The sequence below is a fragment of the Rhinatrema bivittatum genome, chromosome 1 (assembly GCF_901001135.1).
Source record: "Rhinatrema bivittatum chromosome 1, aRhiBiv1.1, whole genome shotgun sequence".
Taxonomy (NCBI): domain Eukaryota; kingdom Metazoa; phylum Chordata; class Amphibia; order Gymnophiona; family Rhinatrematidae; genus Rhinatrema; species Rhinatrema bivittatum.
In genome coordinates this window covers 46,759,136-46,778,406 of record NC_042615.1, presented here as the reverse complement: position 1 = coordinate 46,778,406, position 19,271 = coordinate 46,759,136, and the positions used below count along the sequence as shown (strand labels likewise).

Here is a 19,271-nt window from a genome sequence, read left to right as displayed (position 1 = left end):
CCGATGCGTGCAGGTTCAGCAGAGGTTAGGGCGATGGTCAGCCTGTTCCTCCCATGCTTGGAAACATCTTGCCTGCCGCGGCGCTTCCACGGAGCTCCTCTCTGCAGTCGCATTGTGGTCCAAGGGCACACATCTCCCTGGAATCAGGAGCGCTCCCTAGCACTCCCTCCCACAGATTCCAACACAATACAGAAGCAGTATGATATTCTCTGTTTTATTCTCCATTCCTTCCCTAATAATCCCTAGCATTATCTTTGCTTTCTTGGCTGCTGCTGCACACTGAGCAGATTTCCAGGTATTTTCAATGATGGCACCTAGATCCTTTTCCTACGTGATGACTCCTCTGTAGAGCCTTGCATTAGGTAGCCATGGTTTGGGTTACTCTTCCCTAAGTGCATCACTTTGCATTCAGTGCTATACATTCTAACTCTCCCATCTTATTTTGTAGACTCCTGGCATTTGCATACAGATATTTCAAGACATGTTTTTTGTTTGTATTTACAATCTGCCTAACTGTTGACAGGGATCATTTAGAATTTTTTTAACTCAGTCTGCTCTTTAATTAAAGGCACTTGGGCTACTTTTGCCTTTATTGGAACCTCTCTATCAGAATGCTCTAACTTCCCTGTTTTGTTAATAGCCATCAAAGATACCTCCCTCTGATCCATGTACTGCTGAGTGACTGTTGGCTTTCCCCATGTTCTCTGTTAAAAGCTGCTCTATTTTCTTTTTAAATGCTAGCACCAGCAGCCTGGTTCTATTCTGGTTAAGATAGAGCCTTTCAGAATAGGCTCTCCCTTCCCCAAAATGTTGCCCAGTTCCTAAGAAATCTAAAGCCCACTTCCCTGCACCATCACCTCATCCAAGCATCGAAACTCCTGAGTTTGCCTGCATCTGGGGTCCTGCGCATGGAATGGGGACATTTCCAACAATGCTACCCTAGAAGTTCTGGATTTGAACGTTCAACCTAAAAGCCTAAATTTGGCTTCCAAAACCTCCTACTCATACCTTCCTATGTCATTAGTACCCCTATGTATTTCATTAGGTGGCTCCTCCTCAAAACTATCTAAAATGCCATCTATGTGACACATGAGGTCTGCCACTATTGCACCAGGCAGGCAACTTACCAAGTGATCCTCACAACCACCAGCCACCCAACTATCTACATGCCTAATGACTGAATCACCAGCTACAATGGCCAATCTAACCCGTCTGTCCTGAGCACAAGCCCTTGGAGATCCATCCTCGGTGCAAAAACATACTGCATCTCCTAGTGAGAAGGTCCTAGACATAGGAGAATTACAAGGATTCGGTGAAATGCCCATCCTACCGAAATGGAAAGAAGAGATGTGGTGATGGCATTTCTCTATAAAGCATTTCGACAGTTCTGAGTTGGAGGAAGAAAGTTTTGTTGTTGTTTTTACTGTTGCTACCGTAATATCAATGCTGGAAGAACCCATGACCCTGATTAACTTAGTGCACTTTATAATTATTCTAAATGTACTGCTGGAAACCCAGACATTTTAAAAATAAAAAGTATTGTTGTTTGAGTAGAGCCTGAGAGTACGACCTTTACTAATCTCAAGCTGTGGATTCATAGAAGGGCATTTATAAGAGGAAGAAATTGGTAATCAGTCGGGGGGGGGGTTCACATACAGGAGCTTTCAAGACCACATAAGTTCCTTCTGCATTTGATGGTTCATCTGAAGAACAGACCAATGCAGTCTGGAAAGATCACGTACAACACCTCAGGATAATTTTTACATTGGGCCAATAAAATGTAGCGCAACCTGCAAAATCAAGCCAGTTTTCTCTCTGTACTGCTGACTCCTTTCTCTTAATCAGGGATGCAACTTTGGCATGGGCGTCAGAAAGATCACATTTTTTCATGACCTCTGGATAAACCTGTGAAATATTTAGTAACCATGACCTCAAAGATCACGAAAGAGAACAAAATAGGAAATGCAAAAATGCATTCATTAAGGAAAGTTATCCAAGTTAAAAGCCAGCTTGACTGCAGGCCATCATTCATCACTGCCAAAGGCTCAGGCTTCTTCTGCATTGAGTGCTCAGCCTTAAGGAGTGAAGAGTGATGTCAGGTGAGGGCACTGGGGTACATTCACTGGTACCAGGGCAAGGCTAACATTTTCCACATCAAGCTGTGACTTCAGGGAGAAGCCGGGATATAAAGAGGTAAAGATTGGTGGACATAAAACAGGGAGAGCAGGATGATGCGCGCTCAGTCTTTGACGTTCACAGTTTCTCAATTATTCTGGCTAGGACTTCACCACCAAAAAGAAAAAAAATCCAGCACGACTGTTTTATAAGTGTCTTAATCCCTGTTTCTAGCAGCACAAGCAAATACACTGCACTGAGCTCATGTGTTCTTGCAGCGCCTGGTCTTCTCTAACCAACGCTTCTCTGATTGCCAATGGGGGTGAATGTCATACTCCAGAGGAGGCATTCGGGGCAGAGAGCGCAGGACACTTTCTTCATCCCATAACGGTCGATAAGAACCTGAGCAAAGAGTTTTCAAGAACCTTTCAAATGCATCCACGTCTGTCAGAGAAGAAAAAAAAATCCATTTAAAACCCTTCCTGGGAATTAGAAAAAAGAAAAAGAAAACAGAGTCAAAATGGATGGATTCACACAACCCGATCTCTTTGTATAAGTGTTGCTTTTTGATCAGCAGTACTCGGCCTCACACCATTTGAAGAATCATCTATGCAATGACCTGATAAATGTGCACTGCATCGTGCCCATAAATAAATAAACAAATATATGTCATTTAAAGAGAAAAACCCAACTGTACAGGGTCTTTTTAGGCCCACTTGTTTCCTTTCAAATGTTTGGACTTTCATCTCAATCATAACCAGTCCCTTTTGGGGCGACAGCATTATCAACCTTCTTGTGCTCCCCCCCCCCCCTTTTAATTTTATTTATTTATTTTATTTATTTAAAAACTCTTCCATACCGTCGTTAAGTTAATTCACCATCACAACGGTTTGCAGAAAGGCACAATAAGGAAAAACTATAATTGGTATAGATTACAAATTATACATGTGCCAACATAGAACGGTAACATATTTTAATAAGAAAAGACTATGTGTTAATTAAGGCTTATATGTCAGTTGAAAAACTGTCAAGCAGTTCAAATCTAGCGTTAATATGCAATTGGAGATATTAGAGGAAAAAACTGATTACTTGGTGCATCGTTATCTTTCAACTGTTTTCCTCCTTCTCTTTGTCTTTATAAAAAGCTTGTTTAAAAAGCCAGGTTTTCAGACTAGTTTTAAATGGTTTCAAATTTCTCTACAGCCTTATTTCGAGTAGCATGAAGTTCCACAGAACAGGTCTAGCCAGCGACAGTGCTCTCTCCCTTACCTGAGTGAGGCGTGCTGATTTAACAGAAGGAATAGTTAGTAGAGCTTTATTGGCAGATCTAAGGTTTCTGTGTGGTACATGTACGCGCAGTGCTGTGTTAAGCCAGTCGGCCTTTTCATCATGGATTAGTTTATGAATTATACACAATGAATTGTATTGTATTCTTTGTTCAATTGGAAGCCAGTGTAGTTCAGCAAGTGTTCCTGTAATGTGGTCTCCTTTCTTTTTGCCTGTCAAAATTCTAGCAGCGAAATTTTGCAATATTTGGAGTGGTCTAATGGTAACTTGAGGTAGCCCTAATAGCAGAGAGTTACAGTAGTCTGTGCTCGCGAATATCATTGCCTGTAAGACTGTGCGAAAATTATTCAGCGTTAGCAGGGGTTTCAGTCTTCTAAGGATCATTAGTTTGGCGTAAACTTCTTTTAATTTCTGTGAAATGTGTTGTTTCATGTTAAGCTCAGGGTCAATTATTACCCCTAGATTCCATACTTTTATTGCTAACTCTACAGTTTGATTATTTTTGATAGCAATTGTAGTTTGTGTAGGGTGTATATTTTTTCGTTCTAGGTGTAAGAATTCAGTTTTATCAAATGTTTATTACCAGTTCCATTTGGTTTAGGAGTTGTTTGATTATTTCAAGATACATATTGGCCAGTTTCATTGTTTCTTCAATTGTTTTTACGATGGGTAACAGTAGTTGTATGTCATCTGCGTATATGTAGTGTATTATTCCAAGTTCTGCGAGTAGGTGGCATACTGGGAAGAGGTAAATGTTAAAGAGTGTTGCGGGCAGGGCTGATCCCTGTAGGACTCCTGTTTGTAGTTTAACTTTGTCTGATAGTGTATGTTTGATTTGTACTTGGAAAAATCTATTGTTTAAGTATGACTCAAACCAGTTTATTGTTTTGTTATTAAGTCTCCTTTTAGTCTATTGATTAGTATTTTGGATTTACAGTGTCAAATGCTGCAGAGAGATCCAATAGAATCAGAATGTAATGTATTCCTGTATCAAAGCCTCTTAAGATATTGTCTGATAGAGCTAGTAATAATGTCTCAGTATTGTAGTGTTTGCGGAAATCATGTTGTGCAGAATATAATAATATGTTATTACTCTCTAAGTGCTTTGACAGTTGTTTTTGAACTGTTTTTTCAATTAGTTTGACTATTAGGGGTAAGTTCAAGACTGGTCTATAGTTGCTCAGATTTAAGGGGTCAAGGTTCTTTTTCTTAATGACTGGTTTGATTGTGGCTCCTTTCAGGATATCTGGCATTGATCCTTCATCTAGGGAAAGGTTGATGATCTTAGTTAATGTAGGAGCTACTGTGTTGGCTAGTTATTTTAATTCCATTATGGGTATGGTGTCAATTCAGTGGGGAGCAGGGTTCAATATTTTTTATCATGTTCTCGACTTCAGTGTGTGATATCTCTTCAAACTCTGGCCATATGCTGACATCCCTTTTGGGCATCTTAATCTCTTGTTTGGTTGTGTTAGAGATTTTTGTTCTTAAGTTTTCAATTTATTTAAAATATTTAGCCACTCTATCATACCACTCTAGGTGAAATATAGAGAACATTCATAAAAGTGTATAGACTCAAGTGCACAAACACATAAACATATCAAACATTCCTAATAGTAATCATCTGTATTGAAGACCCTGCTCATTAAAACATTCCTAAATCCCATTACTCTCATAGATTTAACAGATTGAATAGTCAGTTCCCGAATGCCTGCCTAAGCATTAACGATTTAACTCTCTTCCTGAATATTCCAATGCATGTCTCCACCCTCAAGTCATCTGGAAGAGCGTTCCAGATCATTGGACCCAACACTGCAAATGTTCTCTCCCGTGACTCACACTGCCACATCAGTCACACAGATGGAGCACCAAGCAAGTTTTTCCCTTGAGATCTCAAGGAGTGTGGTGGTATATAGATTTTTAACAGTGAACTGATACCAAATGGCACTTTGACAGTTTAATGCCCTGAGAATTAGTACAACAACCATACACTTAATACGCTGCTGCACCGGAAGCCAATGTAAAGGGTATAGCACAGGGGATACATGATCATAATGCCTAGCATTTATAAACTAGCACCTATGCAGTTTGATTTTGTACTGCCTGAAGTGATTTTAATGTTGATGTTGGTAGTCCAATGAACACAGAATCACTAATGACTGCAGTACTGCCCGAAAATCCATAGGTGTCAAGAATGTTTTCAACTTCCCTAATAAACATGGCTCATAAAATGTGCTCTTTACTATGTCTTTAACCTGAGCTCTCAGTGGCAAGAAAAATTCAATAATAATTCCTACATTCCTTCACTTGAGTGGAGATGGGAATAGACTATTCCTCCATCTTAATAAAGGGGGGAAATAGGCGACTGAGTGAGAAACACATTCACTAGTTCTGTTAGGGCTCTTATAATTTTTTGTAATTATTATGTCTCGCAAAAGGAACGGCAGGATGAAGAAGACTCCCTTAATTTCATCAATGCCTGGTTCAACGCAGTAGGACTATAATAACAGAATATCGTCACGCAGCAACCTTAGTGCTCGAGAGGTCTGCTGCCAGTGCCCGGCTGGATGCTGACAACTCTCTCAGCCCAAGCAATCAAGCTCCTCCTCCAAAGCTGATGTTGGATGCAGCGGCCTTGCTGGAACACAAATGGGACCCAGATGTGATCCATGAGGTTTCTCCAGAAGAGGCTGAAATGGCAGCCACAGCTGCAGCTCTGATGGGAGGCATGCTGGCTTTGGTTCACCGCAATGAAGGGGCCCTGGGAGTGAGAACTGATGAAGGAATATAGGGTAAGTCCTCATAACTAGAAAGTTTACAGATCCTTGTTGCTGTGGGGAGGTTGACTCCACCTACAGGAAAGACCCTGTAGGTCCTCCCCGACAGATGGTGGGACTGGGCTGGTATAAGACTGGTCTAGGGCTTCACCTATACCAGCCCCTTTCATTTTAGATTGAGATCTCAGAAACCTGTTGTTATCACATGTGTTTTAGTGGATCCTTGGGTGCTGTGGAGATGACCACACCCACGGGGTAGGAGCCCTGTGAGGAGCCACAGCACTGGGCTAGACTCTATACACAAAACACTGGTATTGAACTCTTTATTTATACAGCTTGAAGATAGCCACCAGCTGGCAGTGGTGAGTTGTAGTCTCAGGAGCCTCAGCAGAGGGAGCCCTTCTCTCCTTGGTGATGTCAGGAGGTTCCGCAGCAAGAGTTACTGTGGATGAGACAGATGACATGTTAGAGTACTCACTCGGTGTTAGCTGTTATGGATGCGATTCCACCAGATAGTTGTTGTAGGTACAGGCACTGAGGCAGGCAGAGCAGGCCCTCGAGGAGCAAGTACCTGTTCCCTGAATGGCACCTGAAAATAGAACAGAGGGCCCCCGAGGAGCAGGTACCCAAGTTAGTAGTAAAACCCCGAAGGGCAGCAGGAGAGCTTCCCGCGGCAGCTGGGAAGCGGCAGGGTAGCGCAGACAGAAACAGTACGTGACCATTCGAGCCTTTGCCAACTCAACAAGCTAGCAATTTTGAGAATTAGATATACCCAGAGTGGCATGACGTCAGCTGAGGGAACGCCCTCAAAGTTCGCACCACTGGGCATACTTAGACATGGGTTGTGCACGCGCACCCTAGCAGGTACCTGGGAGGAGCAATGGCGTACAGCTGAACCATAGCTGTTCCGGGGCCGCCAGAGAGATCGGCTTGACGACGCTGTGGTAGCCAGCTTGCCCAGGTAAGTGGGAGGAGCCAAGATAGGGGTGCAACAAGCGTGGCGAAGCCATCAAAGACCGATGGATGCAACAATACCCCCCTTCAAAGGCAATGACCTACCAGGTCTAGGTTTCTGTGGATGTAGATGATGGAAATTCTGTAGCATCTTCTTATCCAAGATATTGGACATTGGAGTCCAAGAGTTGACTTCTAGGCCATAACCATCCCATGACAGGATGTATTCCCATACTTTGCTTTATTTTCTTACATCGAGAACTGCGTCAACTTTGTATTCGATGTCTTCTTCTGCATCTACTGGAGTAGAATCGGGTATCTTGTTGGAAAATTCACTGAGTATCACTGGTTTCAATAGTGAGATGTGGAATGCATTGTGGATCTTTAGAGTAGCTGGTAGCTTCAGACTGTAGGTGAGGTTGCCCAGTAGTCGGAGAATGGGAAATGGTCCAACGAAGCAAGGAGCGAATCGAGCTGAAGGAAATTTGAGTCTTAAATGTTTTGTTGAAAGCCAGACCTTGTCACCAGATTTGAAGTCTGGAGCCTTGCGATGATGAGCATCATATCCTTTCTTGGCTCGTATTTCTGCTTTCATAAGCATCTCTTTAGTCTGAGTCCAGAGTTGATGGATATCTGTAGCAGTTGTTTGAGCTGCTGGGGACGACACTGATAACGGAAGTGGCAGTGGTGGTAATGGTAGTCGTCCGTAGACCACTTTGAATGGTGTTGATCTACTGGATGTTGCTGGATGAGAGTTTATGGCAAATTCTGCCCATAGCAACAGTTTGCTCCAATCATTCTGTCAGGTGTTCACTTAGGCACGAATGAACTGTTTGAGTGTCCTGTTTATCCTTTCTGTTTGGCTGTTGGACTGAGAATGATATGCTGATGTGAAATTGAGGGCTATATCGAACTTCTTGCATAATGCCTTCCAGAAGTTAGCTGTGAACTGAACTCCGCGATTGGAGACTATGTGCTTAGGCAAGCCATGCAGGCAGAAGATCTTCGTGATGAACAATCGGGTGAGCTCCATGGCGGTGGGTAAGCCTGGGAGAGCCACAAAATGTGCCAACTTCGAGAACCTGTCAACGGTTATCCAAAAGGTGTTGTTCCCTGCTGATGATGGTAAATCTACCACAAAGTCAGCAGCAATATGTGTCCACGGTTCTTCATAGACTGGCAAGGGTTGGAGGAGACCCCATGGACGTCCTGGCAGCATCTTCTGTTTAGCGCAGTTTGTGCAGGAAGCAACGTAGGCGAACATGTCCTCTTTCATGATGGGCCACCAATAAAAGGTTTGCAGTTTAGACAATGTCCTTTGTTGCCCAGGGTGTCCTGAGAGTTTGGAGTAGTGGGCCCAAGCCAATAGCTTTTTCCTGAGGTTCTGGGTAAGATCATCTTTCCTGCAGGCACCATATGGGTAGCTGCCAATATGACCTTCTCGGGGTCAATGATGTATTGCGGCTCTTCGGGTACGTCCTCAGAGAGGAAGGAGCGTGAAAGAGCATCAGCTCTGATATTCTTGTCTCCTGGACAATACTTGAGCACGAAGTTGAATCTGTTGAAAAACAGCGACCATCTTGCTTGTCTTTGGTTCAGTCGCTGTGCGTGGCAGAGATACTCCAAGTTCTTATGGTCTGTGAAGACTGTTACTTGATGTTGCGCTCCTTTGAGCCAAGGGCACCATTCCTCGAATGCCATCTTTATAGCCAGAAGTTCCTTGTCTCCAACGCCGTAATTTCTCTCAGCAGGAGAAAAGCGACGGGAGAAAAATGAGCATGGATGTGGGACCTTAGAATCGCTAGCCTGGCTTAGTACTGCCCCTACGCCAAGGTCTGAGGTGTCGATCTCTATGATGAAAGGTTTTGAGGGATCTGGATGTCGAAGGCATGGCTTGGTCGAGAAGGCATCCTTCAGCTTTTGGAATGCAGCAATCACTTCGGGAGACCAATTAGCCATGTTGGCACCTTTTCGAGTCATAGCTGTCAGCGGTACTGTGAGTGAAGAGTAATTCTTGATGAAGGTCCTATAATAGTTGGTGAACCCTAAGAAATGTCTGAGAGCCTTTAACCCGGTGGGTTGTGCCCATTTCTTGATACTCTCCAGCTTCTGTGGGTCTATTTGAAAACCTTCTTTGGAGACAATGTAGCCTAGGAAAGGCATGGATTCCTTATGAAATTCACATTTCGATAGCTTGGCGTAGAGCTGGTTCTCATGAAGGCTCTGTAGTACTCTCTTGACATCTTCTTGGTGAGTGGTGATGTCTTGTGAGAAGATTAAGATGTCATCTAAGTAGATAACCACACATTTATAGAGAAGGTCTCGGAAGATGTCATTCATTACATTTTGAAAGACGGCTGGAGCATTGCATAGGCCGAACGGCATCACTAAGTACTCGAAGTAGCCGTCTCGAGTGTTGAAGGCTGTCTTCCATTAATCGCCAGCTTTAATGCGAAGCAGGTTGTATGCTTCTTTCAGATCCAGTTTTGAAAAGATCTGGGCTCCTTGTAGCTATCAAAAAGTTCCGAAATCAGAGGCAAGAAATAAGGGTCTTTAATAGTTATTTCATTAAGGCCTCTGTAATCTATGCAAGGACGCAATGTGCCATCTTTTTTGCCCACAAAGAAGAAGCCTGCACCCGCAGGAGACTTGGATGATCTAATGAAGCCCTTGTTGAGATTTTCCTGAATGTATTCAGACATGGCTTTGGTCTCTCCCACAGACAAGGGGTACACTCTGCCCTTGGGTGGCTCCATATTCGGCTTCAGTCGAATGGCGCAGTCATAGGGTCTGTGAGGCGGAAGTATATCTGCAGCTTCTTTCGAAAAGACATCTTGAAAAGATGCGTATTGAGGCGGCAAGCCCGGCATTACTGGAGTGGTAGGCATACAAGGTAATGGCTTAACCTCAGTCAGGCATCACCTATAGCAGTCTGGACCCCAACTTGACAGTTCCAGAGTGACCCAATTGAATTAGGGCATATGCTTTTGTAGCCACAGTAATCCCAGTATTATGGGGTGCATAGCCTTCTCTAGAATAAAGAAGGAGATGGTCTCTGTATGGAGAGTGCCGGTACGTAGACACACTGGTTCGGTATATAGTGTCACTTCTCCCGGCAAGGGTTCTCCATGGATGGATGAAAGAAGTAGCGGAGGCGACAAAGTGGAAGTGGGAATCTGTAGATATTCCACTAGTCGTTGAAGAATAAAGTTACCTCCTGCCCCTGAGTCCACTAGGGCAAGAGTCTGGTACTGTAGAGGACCACAGATGAGAGATACAGGGAGAGAGAGGGGAGGAGAAGGAGTGGTGAGACCTAAGAAGAGTCCTCCCACAGGACTTAGGTCTATCAGTTTCCCGGACATATAGGGCAATTTTGGAGAGCATGGCCAGCTTGTCCACAGTACATACACAGCCCTAATTTCTTTCGTGTTCTTCTCTCCTTTGAAGTCAGGTGGCTGCGGCCTAATTGCATCGGTTCCTCTTCGCCGGCTTCTGGGACCGTAGGGGCAGCCCTGGATGCAGTCTTGACTTGGACTTCACTCAGAAAGGGTCTCCTGGAAGCCTTTGAGCCCTTCTCAATTGAGATGTTTCTTAGATTCAAAGAAGGGTGGGCCAACATGAACCGGGGTGTTCTTTGATACATTAGGGGGTAATGGTTAGCTTGAATTAATTGGTAAGAGCTAAACTCACTCTAATAGAAGTTTACCTTTTCCTTTTTTCTTTTGTATTGGTCTGCTTCCAGGCCTTTCTGAATCCGAATCCTTTTTGTTTATGGGCTAGCAATATTTACCAGTTGCATTGTTTGTATTTTATTTCTTTTGATATTCTTTCCTTGTTTTTCTAATGCAAGTTATACTTGATGTACTGTTTGGAAAATTATAAAGAATTTTTTAAAAAGAGGTGCCGGGGGGGGGGGGGGGGAAATGTCAGCACCAGTGAATCTGGCTAGTACTATTACCTTAGACGATTTCACATATACTGCTAGCTTGTTTGCCCCCTCCAATGTAGCCTACTCTTTGTAGTGAGCATCTTTGGCCAGTAACCATAAATCTCTCTGGAGCCCTATAGTGGGCATCCCGAGGCTGGATGACGGGTTTGGCTGGTGTGCCATAGCTGGGACACACGTAGGGTTGATCTTGGTCAGAAGATCCAGTTTTGGTTATGCCCCCACACTGTATCTGTGGACTTCTAGTTCCAATTTCACTAGAAAAGGCAGAACTACAAGTCCATAGATGCAGCGGGACAGAACCTCCCGGAATTGACCTGAGTCAGGCAGCAGCATTTATACTCCTTAGTCGAACTTCGCTACTGACCAGCTGCAAAGAACCTGTAGCATCCTCAGCCAAACCCATGTAGCAGAAACTGAGCTTGGGAATCAAACCCGGATTCCCTGCATGGTAAAGCCACAGCCGTGGAGCCATCAATCTGGCCCCTCTACTGGGCTTTCTCATGTTCTAGACAAGAAAAGAATATTTCAGACCTGGACAGTGCAAATTAAGTGGGTTTAGCAGGGGCTGGTATGAAATTATATCATAGTTTTATTAACATCTCTTTGTGTGTCTAATTCTCATAGAATTGGGTTCTCTCAATACACATTTAATAGCCCAAGGTCCATTGTACCTTGTGCAGCTTTATGAAGCTTGTCTGGAGGGAAGGAGTCTTACTGAGAGCTAGGGATGTGCAGTCGTTTGTAACGAAATAGGAAATAAAGACGATATTTCCTATTTTGTTGTGTTTCGGGGGCCTGACGAACCGATAAGAAACCCCACAAAATTTTGTGTTATTTTCTTAGCGTTTCTTGGAGGGGAGACAACGGGCACATAAAAAAAACAAAACCCCAAACCCACCCCTACAAACCCCCCACCCTCCCGACCCCCCCAAAACTTGCCAAAAGTCCCTGGTGGTCCAGCGGGGGTCCGGGGAGCGATCTCCCCCTCTCGGGCCGTCAGCTGCCACTAATCAAAATGGCGCCAGTGGCCCTTTGCCCTTTCCATGTGACAGGGGCTATCAGTGCCATTGGCTGTCCTCTGTCACATGGTAGGAGCAATGGATGGCCGGCGCCATCTTAAAAAATTGTAGATAATTGAATTTGAAGGGTTGGGGTGGGTTTGCTGGGGGCAGCTGAAAAAAATCAGCCCGAACCGCGGGAAAACGAAATTTCCCGCGGCGGGCCGATAACGAAGGCCGAACCAAAAGGTTCGGCTGAAGCACATCTCTACTGAGAGCTTGGAAGACCAGTTAGCACTAGTTTAGATGCCGCTATGACATTCTCAGTTTATTATCCATGCATTCCTCAGAGCAGAAATCGCCACATTTGGTCAACTGTGTATCTTATTACATTTCTTTTTATTTAAAAAGTATATATATTTATAATGTTATTTAAATGTTAATTGTTATTTGTTATAATGTAAGCCGCCCACGTGGCGACAGTTTTTTACTTCACTGTACACCGGTGTGATATGTATTTTATACAGGAACGTCGGTTTATAAAAACTAAAAATAAATAAATAAATATATATATAATTATTATTTATAAAAATATGCATTACATATATATAGACGTGTGTGTGCTTGTACGCAAGTATAAAAATTTTATTTACCCTCTTTTCCAGCTTTCTTCAACCATTCATCTGTTGATGCTATAAAGGCAGGATGGAATTGATCCGCAATTGCCTGGTTAAATAAAGCAGAGTGACAGTGAGGCACTGATCATAAGCATCCTGTGACAGGTAGGGTTGCCAGTTGGCTCTGTATCAGAAAGAAGGAATAGGCTAATCCTGTCATTGTTTTATGTTACTGTATGCATGAACTTGTACAGAGCCAGGACCGGGTTTGTGGGCAGTAAAAATGGCAGCGTTAAGATCCAGCCTGCTATGCAGCCTCCCTGCCACCAGAGGTTCCCATAGAGCTACACCTGCTCTCTTATCCAGCCATAGTCGCCATGGGCTCATGGCTCAACAGGGCTTGGCCTATTTGGCCCTGCCTCTTGCAATACCTGATGCCTTGTCATCGAGTCTACTCAGCTGCCTGCGTAGCCCTGTTCTACCTTGTATTGCTCTGTGGCTTCTAGCTCAGTCTTGCCTAGTCCGGTGGCCTCTGGGCCTTCCAACCTTGCCTAGCCTAGTCCTGTAGCCTCTGGGCCTTCCAGCTCTGTCTTGCCTAGTCCGGTGGCCTCTGGGCCTTCCAACCTTGTCTAGCCTAGTCCTGTAGCCTCTGGGCCTTCCAGCTCTGTCTTGCCTAGCCTTCAGTCTCCAGGCCTCCTAATATCTCCCTGTCTACAGGCCTTATGCTTAGTGGCCTATGGGCCTCTGTGTTCCCTGTCTTGTCCAGTCTTGTTTTTGTCTGGCCTAGTCCTGTCCTTGGTATCCATTCCCGGTACTGCCAGTGCTTTGCCTTGTCTCAGTCTACCCAGCCCTTCTAGCCTAGTTCTACGTGTGCCCAGCCCTGCCTCAGTATCCAGTCCTTGTCTCCAGCCCGTGTCTTCAAGTTCCAGCCAGCACCTTGATTCCAGATGCAGCCTAAGTCCTGCAGGCTGCCAGAACCAAGGGCTCAACCTACAGGGATGGTGGCTGTTACAGGTGAAAGATCCTCTCTGCCCTGCCTTGAAGCCCTGTGCTGCCTCTGTGGGGGTTCCCCAGCTCTAGTCGGACCTTCAGTTGTGACAGAATGACAAGGCCATACCGTCCCCATGGGAGTGGGTTCAGTACTCCCTGCCTGTCTGGTAAGCCCAGTGAAAATTCTTTTAATCCTTTTCAATCCTCAGCTCTATAATGAATTTGCTCTCAATGCCAAAGTCATAGTCCCTCAGGATTCACCATTGGGCCGATACAGAAAACCTGGCGGGAGAGCCGGCGAGTGCCCACTCTCCTGGGCGTGCGATTCAGGAAGCCAAGGTATGCAAATTAGGGCCCGCGGTAAAAAGGAGGCACTGGGGACACTAGCACATCCCTAGCGCCTCCTTTTTGACAGAAGCGGCAGCTGTCAACGGGTTTCACAGCCGACGCTTAATTTTACCGGCGTCCGTTGTCAAACCCACTGACAGCTACAGGTTTGGAAAAAGGATGCTGGCAAAATTAAGCGTCCATTTTCCAACCCGTGGGCTGCAGGCCAATTTTTTTTTTAGATTTTTTTTTTTTTTTAAATATTGGGGTCTCCGACTTAATATCACTATGATATTAAGTCGGAGGGTATACAGAAAAGCATTTTTTTCCTGGTGCCGGCCGAAATTAATTCCTGCCTTTGGGCAGGCGTTAATTTCTGAAAGTAAAATGTGCAGCTTCACCGCACATTTTACTTTCTGAATCGTGCGGGAATAACTAATAGGCTCATTAACATGCATTTGCATGTTGCGGGTGCTATTAGTTTCGGGGGGGGGGGGTTGGTCGCATGTTTTCCATGCGCTATTACCCCTTACTGTATAAGGGGTAAAAATAGCGCGTTGAAAACGTGCGGCCAAATGGGGGCTAACGGTGCGCTCGGCCGAGTGCACCATACTGAATCGGCCCGAATATGTGTCTTGTGCAAATTCCCCAATCCCGCCTTAAGGGAATGCAAGTGCTGCAAATGAATTGCACGTCTCTAGAGGATTGCCTTTATTGTAAAGAACTTAAACTAATTTCTGACCACATACCTATTGCTCCAAAAGCTCCTTACTAGAGCACTGCCTTGTACCTCTTGTTACTAGGAATCCACCATGTGAAAGGGTATGTCGTCACCGCAGTCTCACTAATCCTGCAACCCCTTTTGGAGATGTGAAAAACGCTATGTAGGAAACAGCCGCTTTGAAGTAACATGTTTTCACTGTGCTGCTACTAAACCAACCTCTAAGACACAAAATCCAGTCACAGCACAACTGACCTCTGAAGAGGAAGGGTCCTTGTAGCTTTCCAGCTAAGCTATCATCTGTGTTAAAAGCTTCTGATGTCTCCTTTCCCCATAATGAGAAGATAAAAACCAAGCCAGTTAAAGTCTTTGTGTAGGCTGGATTCTGCTGAACCTGATTTACAATCACTAGAGGTAACCTCTCTCCACAGACGGCAGTGAAAGAGGATTCCTGTTTGTCCATTAAAATTAAAAACAGGGGGGGGGGGGGGGGAACCTTGCAAGTAAAACCTGTTCCCACCTTGGTTTCACTTAACAGTTAATTTGCAGCACCAGACACTGAAAAAAGAAAAACACCATGATCAAGTTTCTAAAGCTACCTGTTTTAATTCCTCCTGAAGGCAGTATCTCTCAGCAGAAGCTAGTGGGGAGGAGGACATTGCGATCAACTTAAAAAATAAAAATATGAATCATTAGGTTCCAGAGGTACCTGTTTTCATGAATGATTCTTGTGTTTCTGCATCTTCTGACCCCAATCTTAGCTCTTGATTCTACCTGGTTAATACACCTGTCTGGAATCCATCTCCATCGCCCTGGGACCTGAAACTCCATCTGCTACTAATTAAAGTTAATTGGCGCTAGAGCCCCACAGGAAGCAGCCTGTATGTTTCCCACCATTAGACTGGATCATCTTGCTCTAACTTCGTCTAATTATGTGGATGATGCTTTAAAGATTACTTCAGTAGTGGAGGATACTTCTAGCTCTGATCCTGTGGCAGAGTCTCGGTCAGCCAGGATAATTACCTGCCCAGAGCCTAGTTTTAAAAACAGACTTCATCCTTAAACAGAACCAGTAAGACACTCGTCCCCAGATCTTTAACCTCACTCTCCTGCAAGGAAACCTTTACCTGGGAAGGATCTAGCATTCAGTACCCACAGTCTGCCTTTATCACCTGAAGAGATCTAACCACGTTTCAGTCTCTGGTTTTGTTCCATTTCCTGCTCTGAACAATCTGGTCCAGGATGTGAGTGCTACCATAGTGGCTCCAGCGATGCTGCTGGAGGAGCCCAGTCCAGCTATGCCACTCCGGGAGGAGCACAGTCCAGTCTTGCTGCTCCAAGAGGAACCAAAGTCAGCTACACCATGCCAAGAAGGGTTCAGTCCAATCTTGCCATTCCAGGAGGAACCCAAGTCAGCTGTGCCACCCCAGGAGGAGCCCAGTCCAGTCATGTTGCTCTGGGAGAAGCCCAAGTCATCCTTGCCACTCTGGCAGGAGTCCAGTCCACCAGTCCAGCCTTGCTACTCTGGGTGGAGCCCAGTCCAGTCTTGCCACTCCTGCAGGAGCCCCAGTTTGCCATGCCAGTCATTTCACCCCGGGAAGAGCCCAGTCCAGCCTTGCCACTCTGGGAGAAGCCCCAGCCTGCAATGCCAGCCATGCCACTCCAGGAGGAGCCCCAGCCAGCCATGCCACTCCAGGAGGAGTCCCAATCTGCCATACCAGCCATGCCGCTCTGGGAGGAGCCCTAGCCAGCTGTGCCACTCAGGGAGAAGACCTAGTCAGTCCTACAATGTTGCCTTTGAGGGATCCCATCCTTGCAGCCTTGCCTTTGAAATACTTTAGTCTACCAACTTTGCTCCTACAAAATCCAGAATCTGACAACCCAGTCCCAGGTGTTCTCCTTGGACCTTCAAAAGACTTTCAGACATCCTAGAGTTCAGTTTCACCCTAGTTATACCCCAATGCCCAAGATCCTCCTGTCTGGTGGGACCCAGGGGGAGGAATACTGTTAGGATCCAGCCTGCTATACAGCCTCCCTGCCATCAGAGGTCCCCATGGAGCTACACTTGCTCTTGCTCAAGCCATAGTCTCCATGGGCTCCACCAGAGGTCCCCATGGAGCTACACTTGCTCTTGCTCCAGCTATAGTCTCCATGGGCTCATGACTCAACAGGGATGGCCTATTTAGCCCTGCCTCTTGCAATACCTGATGCCTTGTCATTGAGTCTACTCAGCTCCCTGTTTGGCCCTGTTCTATCTTATATTGTTCTGTGGCCTCTGGGCCTTCTGGTGCTGTCTTGCCTAGTTTGGTGGACTTTGGGCCTTCTAGCTCTTCTTTGCCTAGCTTGGGGCCTCTGGACCTCCTACAAACTTCCTCTCTGGCCTAAGGGCCTTATGTTTAGTGGCATTCGAGCCTTCTGAACCGCTGCCTTTGGGCCTCTGTGTTCCTAGTTCTGTTCTGTCTTGTCACTGTCCTCTTCTGACCTTGTCTGGCCTAGTCCTGTCCCTGTAGTGCCAGTATCTTGCCTTGTCCTCGTCTGCCCAGCCTGTCTAGCCTAGTTCCACATGTGCCCAGCCTCCAATCCTGCCCTGCCTCAGCATCCAGCCCTGCACCGCCTCAGAATGTAGTTTTTGTCTCCAGCCTGCATCTCACTGTTTCAGCCTGCACCTTGATTCCAGCTGAAGCCTAAGTCCTGCCGGCTGCCAGAAACCCAAGGGCTCAACTTGCAGGGGAGGTGGCTAATACAGGTGGAAAATCCTCTCTGCCCTGCCTTGAAGTCCTGTGCTGCCCCTGTGGGGGTTCCCCAGCTCTAGCTGGACCCTCAGTTGTGATAGGTTAGCTGCCTCGAGCATCACCCTGCAAGGGGCCTTGTCAGAATGCTGCAGCCCATGGACACAAAAGAAAATAGCTGCCTCTTCATCTCCAAATCCAACCTGTGTGGAGCTCAAGGAGGCAGCAAGAGAGTGTGGGGTGGAGGTGGGGGAGGGAGAGAGGCTGTAAGAGGAGATTGCAAGAAATTGCGTGTGGAGGGGTGGCAATGAGAGTACATGTAGGGAGCACTGAGGAAAAGAGCAAATGTGTGTTGGGGTGTTCAGTGAGAAGAGAGAGCATGGATGGGAAGAGGGGGAAGTAAGTGGAGTGAGAGCAAGAGTTGGGGAGAGGGGGCAAGAGGAAAGAGCAAGATTGTGTGTGGAGTGGTGGAAAGTGGAGGGATGATCAAGAGTGCGAGGGGACAGCCGCAAGCAGGAAAACAGAGGCAGGGCAGGGCGAGAGAGGAGAGGAAGGAGCAAAAGGTGGGCAGCAGAAGGGAATAGCAAGAAGGAAAGAGGGATTAGTACAGGGAAGATGAAATCAAGGGGGAGAGAGGATCCAAGATGGTAAGAAATGAAGGAAGAGAGGCCCCTGGATTGAGAGGAGGAGGGGGCAGGAAGGAATCCAGCAATACAATGTAGGAAAATGGTATGAGGAATGTAGGAGAAAAAGTGAGAGAGGAGGAATGGTAAGAGCAGAGCAGGTAGGAAGAGGAGACCATGAAGAGGAAAAAGAAATCACAAGAGAAGGGGGTCAGGAAAATAAGGAAGAGAAAGTATTAAAATATTCACTACTGAAGGAGAGAGACAAAAAAACACAGAAAAGAAATAATGAGGACAGCAGAGAGAGCCAAAAAAAAAAAAAAGAAATAGAGACAGGGAAAAGAATGAGGAAAAAGACAATGAACCAGAAGATCAAGCCAGAAACTATTTTATCTGACAGAGAATATTTAGGCCGTTTCAATATTTGGGCACAGCCAGCAGCTGCTAAGTGAGGGGTGGGGCCTACTTATCCAACTAACTCAGCCAGTGAAGGGTTGATATTCAGCCTTATCCAGCTTACTGGGTGATGCATCAAGCCATGGTAGTGCGCTAAGGCATGTTAAACAGCTTATATCGCACGATAGAGCACTATTGCGGCAATAACGCACAATATATGTGATATTAACTTGTAAAAAGTTTAACCCGTGTATTGTTTCAAAATACGAAAACGCTAAATGGTTTATTGTTACTGTTCAATGTTCAAGGTTCCTTGTAATAACCCCGATCGGTCCGTACAGACCAGGGTAACTTATTGTTTCATGTAAACCGGATTGATTTGTATTGTATACAGGAATTCCGGTATATAAAAATTAAAAATAAATAAATATAAATAAATATTATGCATGGCACCACTCATGTTGCCTTCCTTATTACAATGAACCGCTTTGCATGTGATTTGCATGCATGAATAATGCAAATGCATACAAAGCAGCTCACTGCTAGGCAGTTCGATGCTAATATTTTATCACAGCCGCCTGAGAAAATGCTCTGCTGCGATATAAAATAACAGCTTTCCAAAATTCATTAAATGTAATGTAAGAGCCCTGGGAGCCTAACACAGGGCCCCAAGGCTCCCACATTACATTTAAAGGGCCTGGGGGGAAAAAAAAAAATAGCTGTGGCAGCTAAAAGAAAAGCTGTGTGGGGGTCGGGGCTGATCCTTATGGCCCCAACTCCTCTGCAAA

The 19,271-nt window shown here is 45.4% G+C and overlaps 1 protein-coding gene across 2 annotated transcripts in view; it reads right to left on the bottom strand.

Annotated features, from left to right (window-relative positions):
* Positions 1-2,315: 2,315 nt before the first annotated feature.
* The window catches only part of LOC115091544, a 91,406-nt gene continuing 74,450 nt past the window's right edge, over positions 2,316-19,271 (bottom strand). For both annotated transcript variants that reach the window (XM_029601758.1, XM_029601815.1), the window contains exons 6-7: positions 12,734-12,806; positions 2,316-2,559 (exon numbers count right to left, since the gene is read on the bottom strand). In XM_029601758.1, coding sequence (XP_029457618.1) covers positions 2,378-2,559; positions 12,734-12,806 — 255 coding nt within the window. In that variant the 3' untranslated portion in view covers positions 2,316-2,377. The remainder of the gene's footprint in view (positions 2,560-12,733; positions 12,807-19,271) is intronic.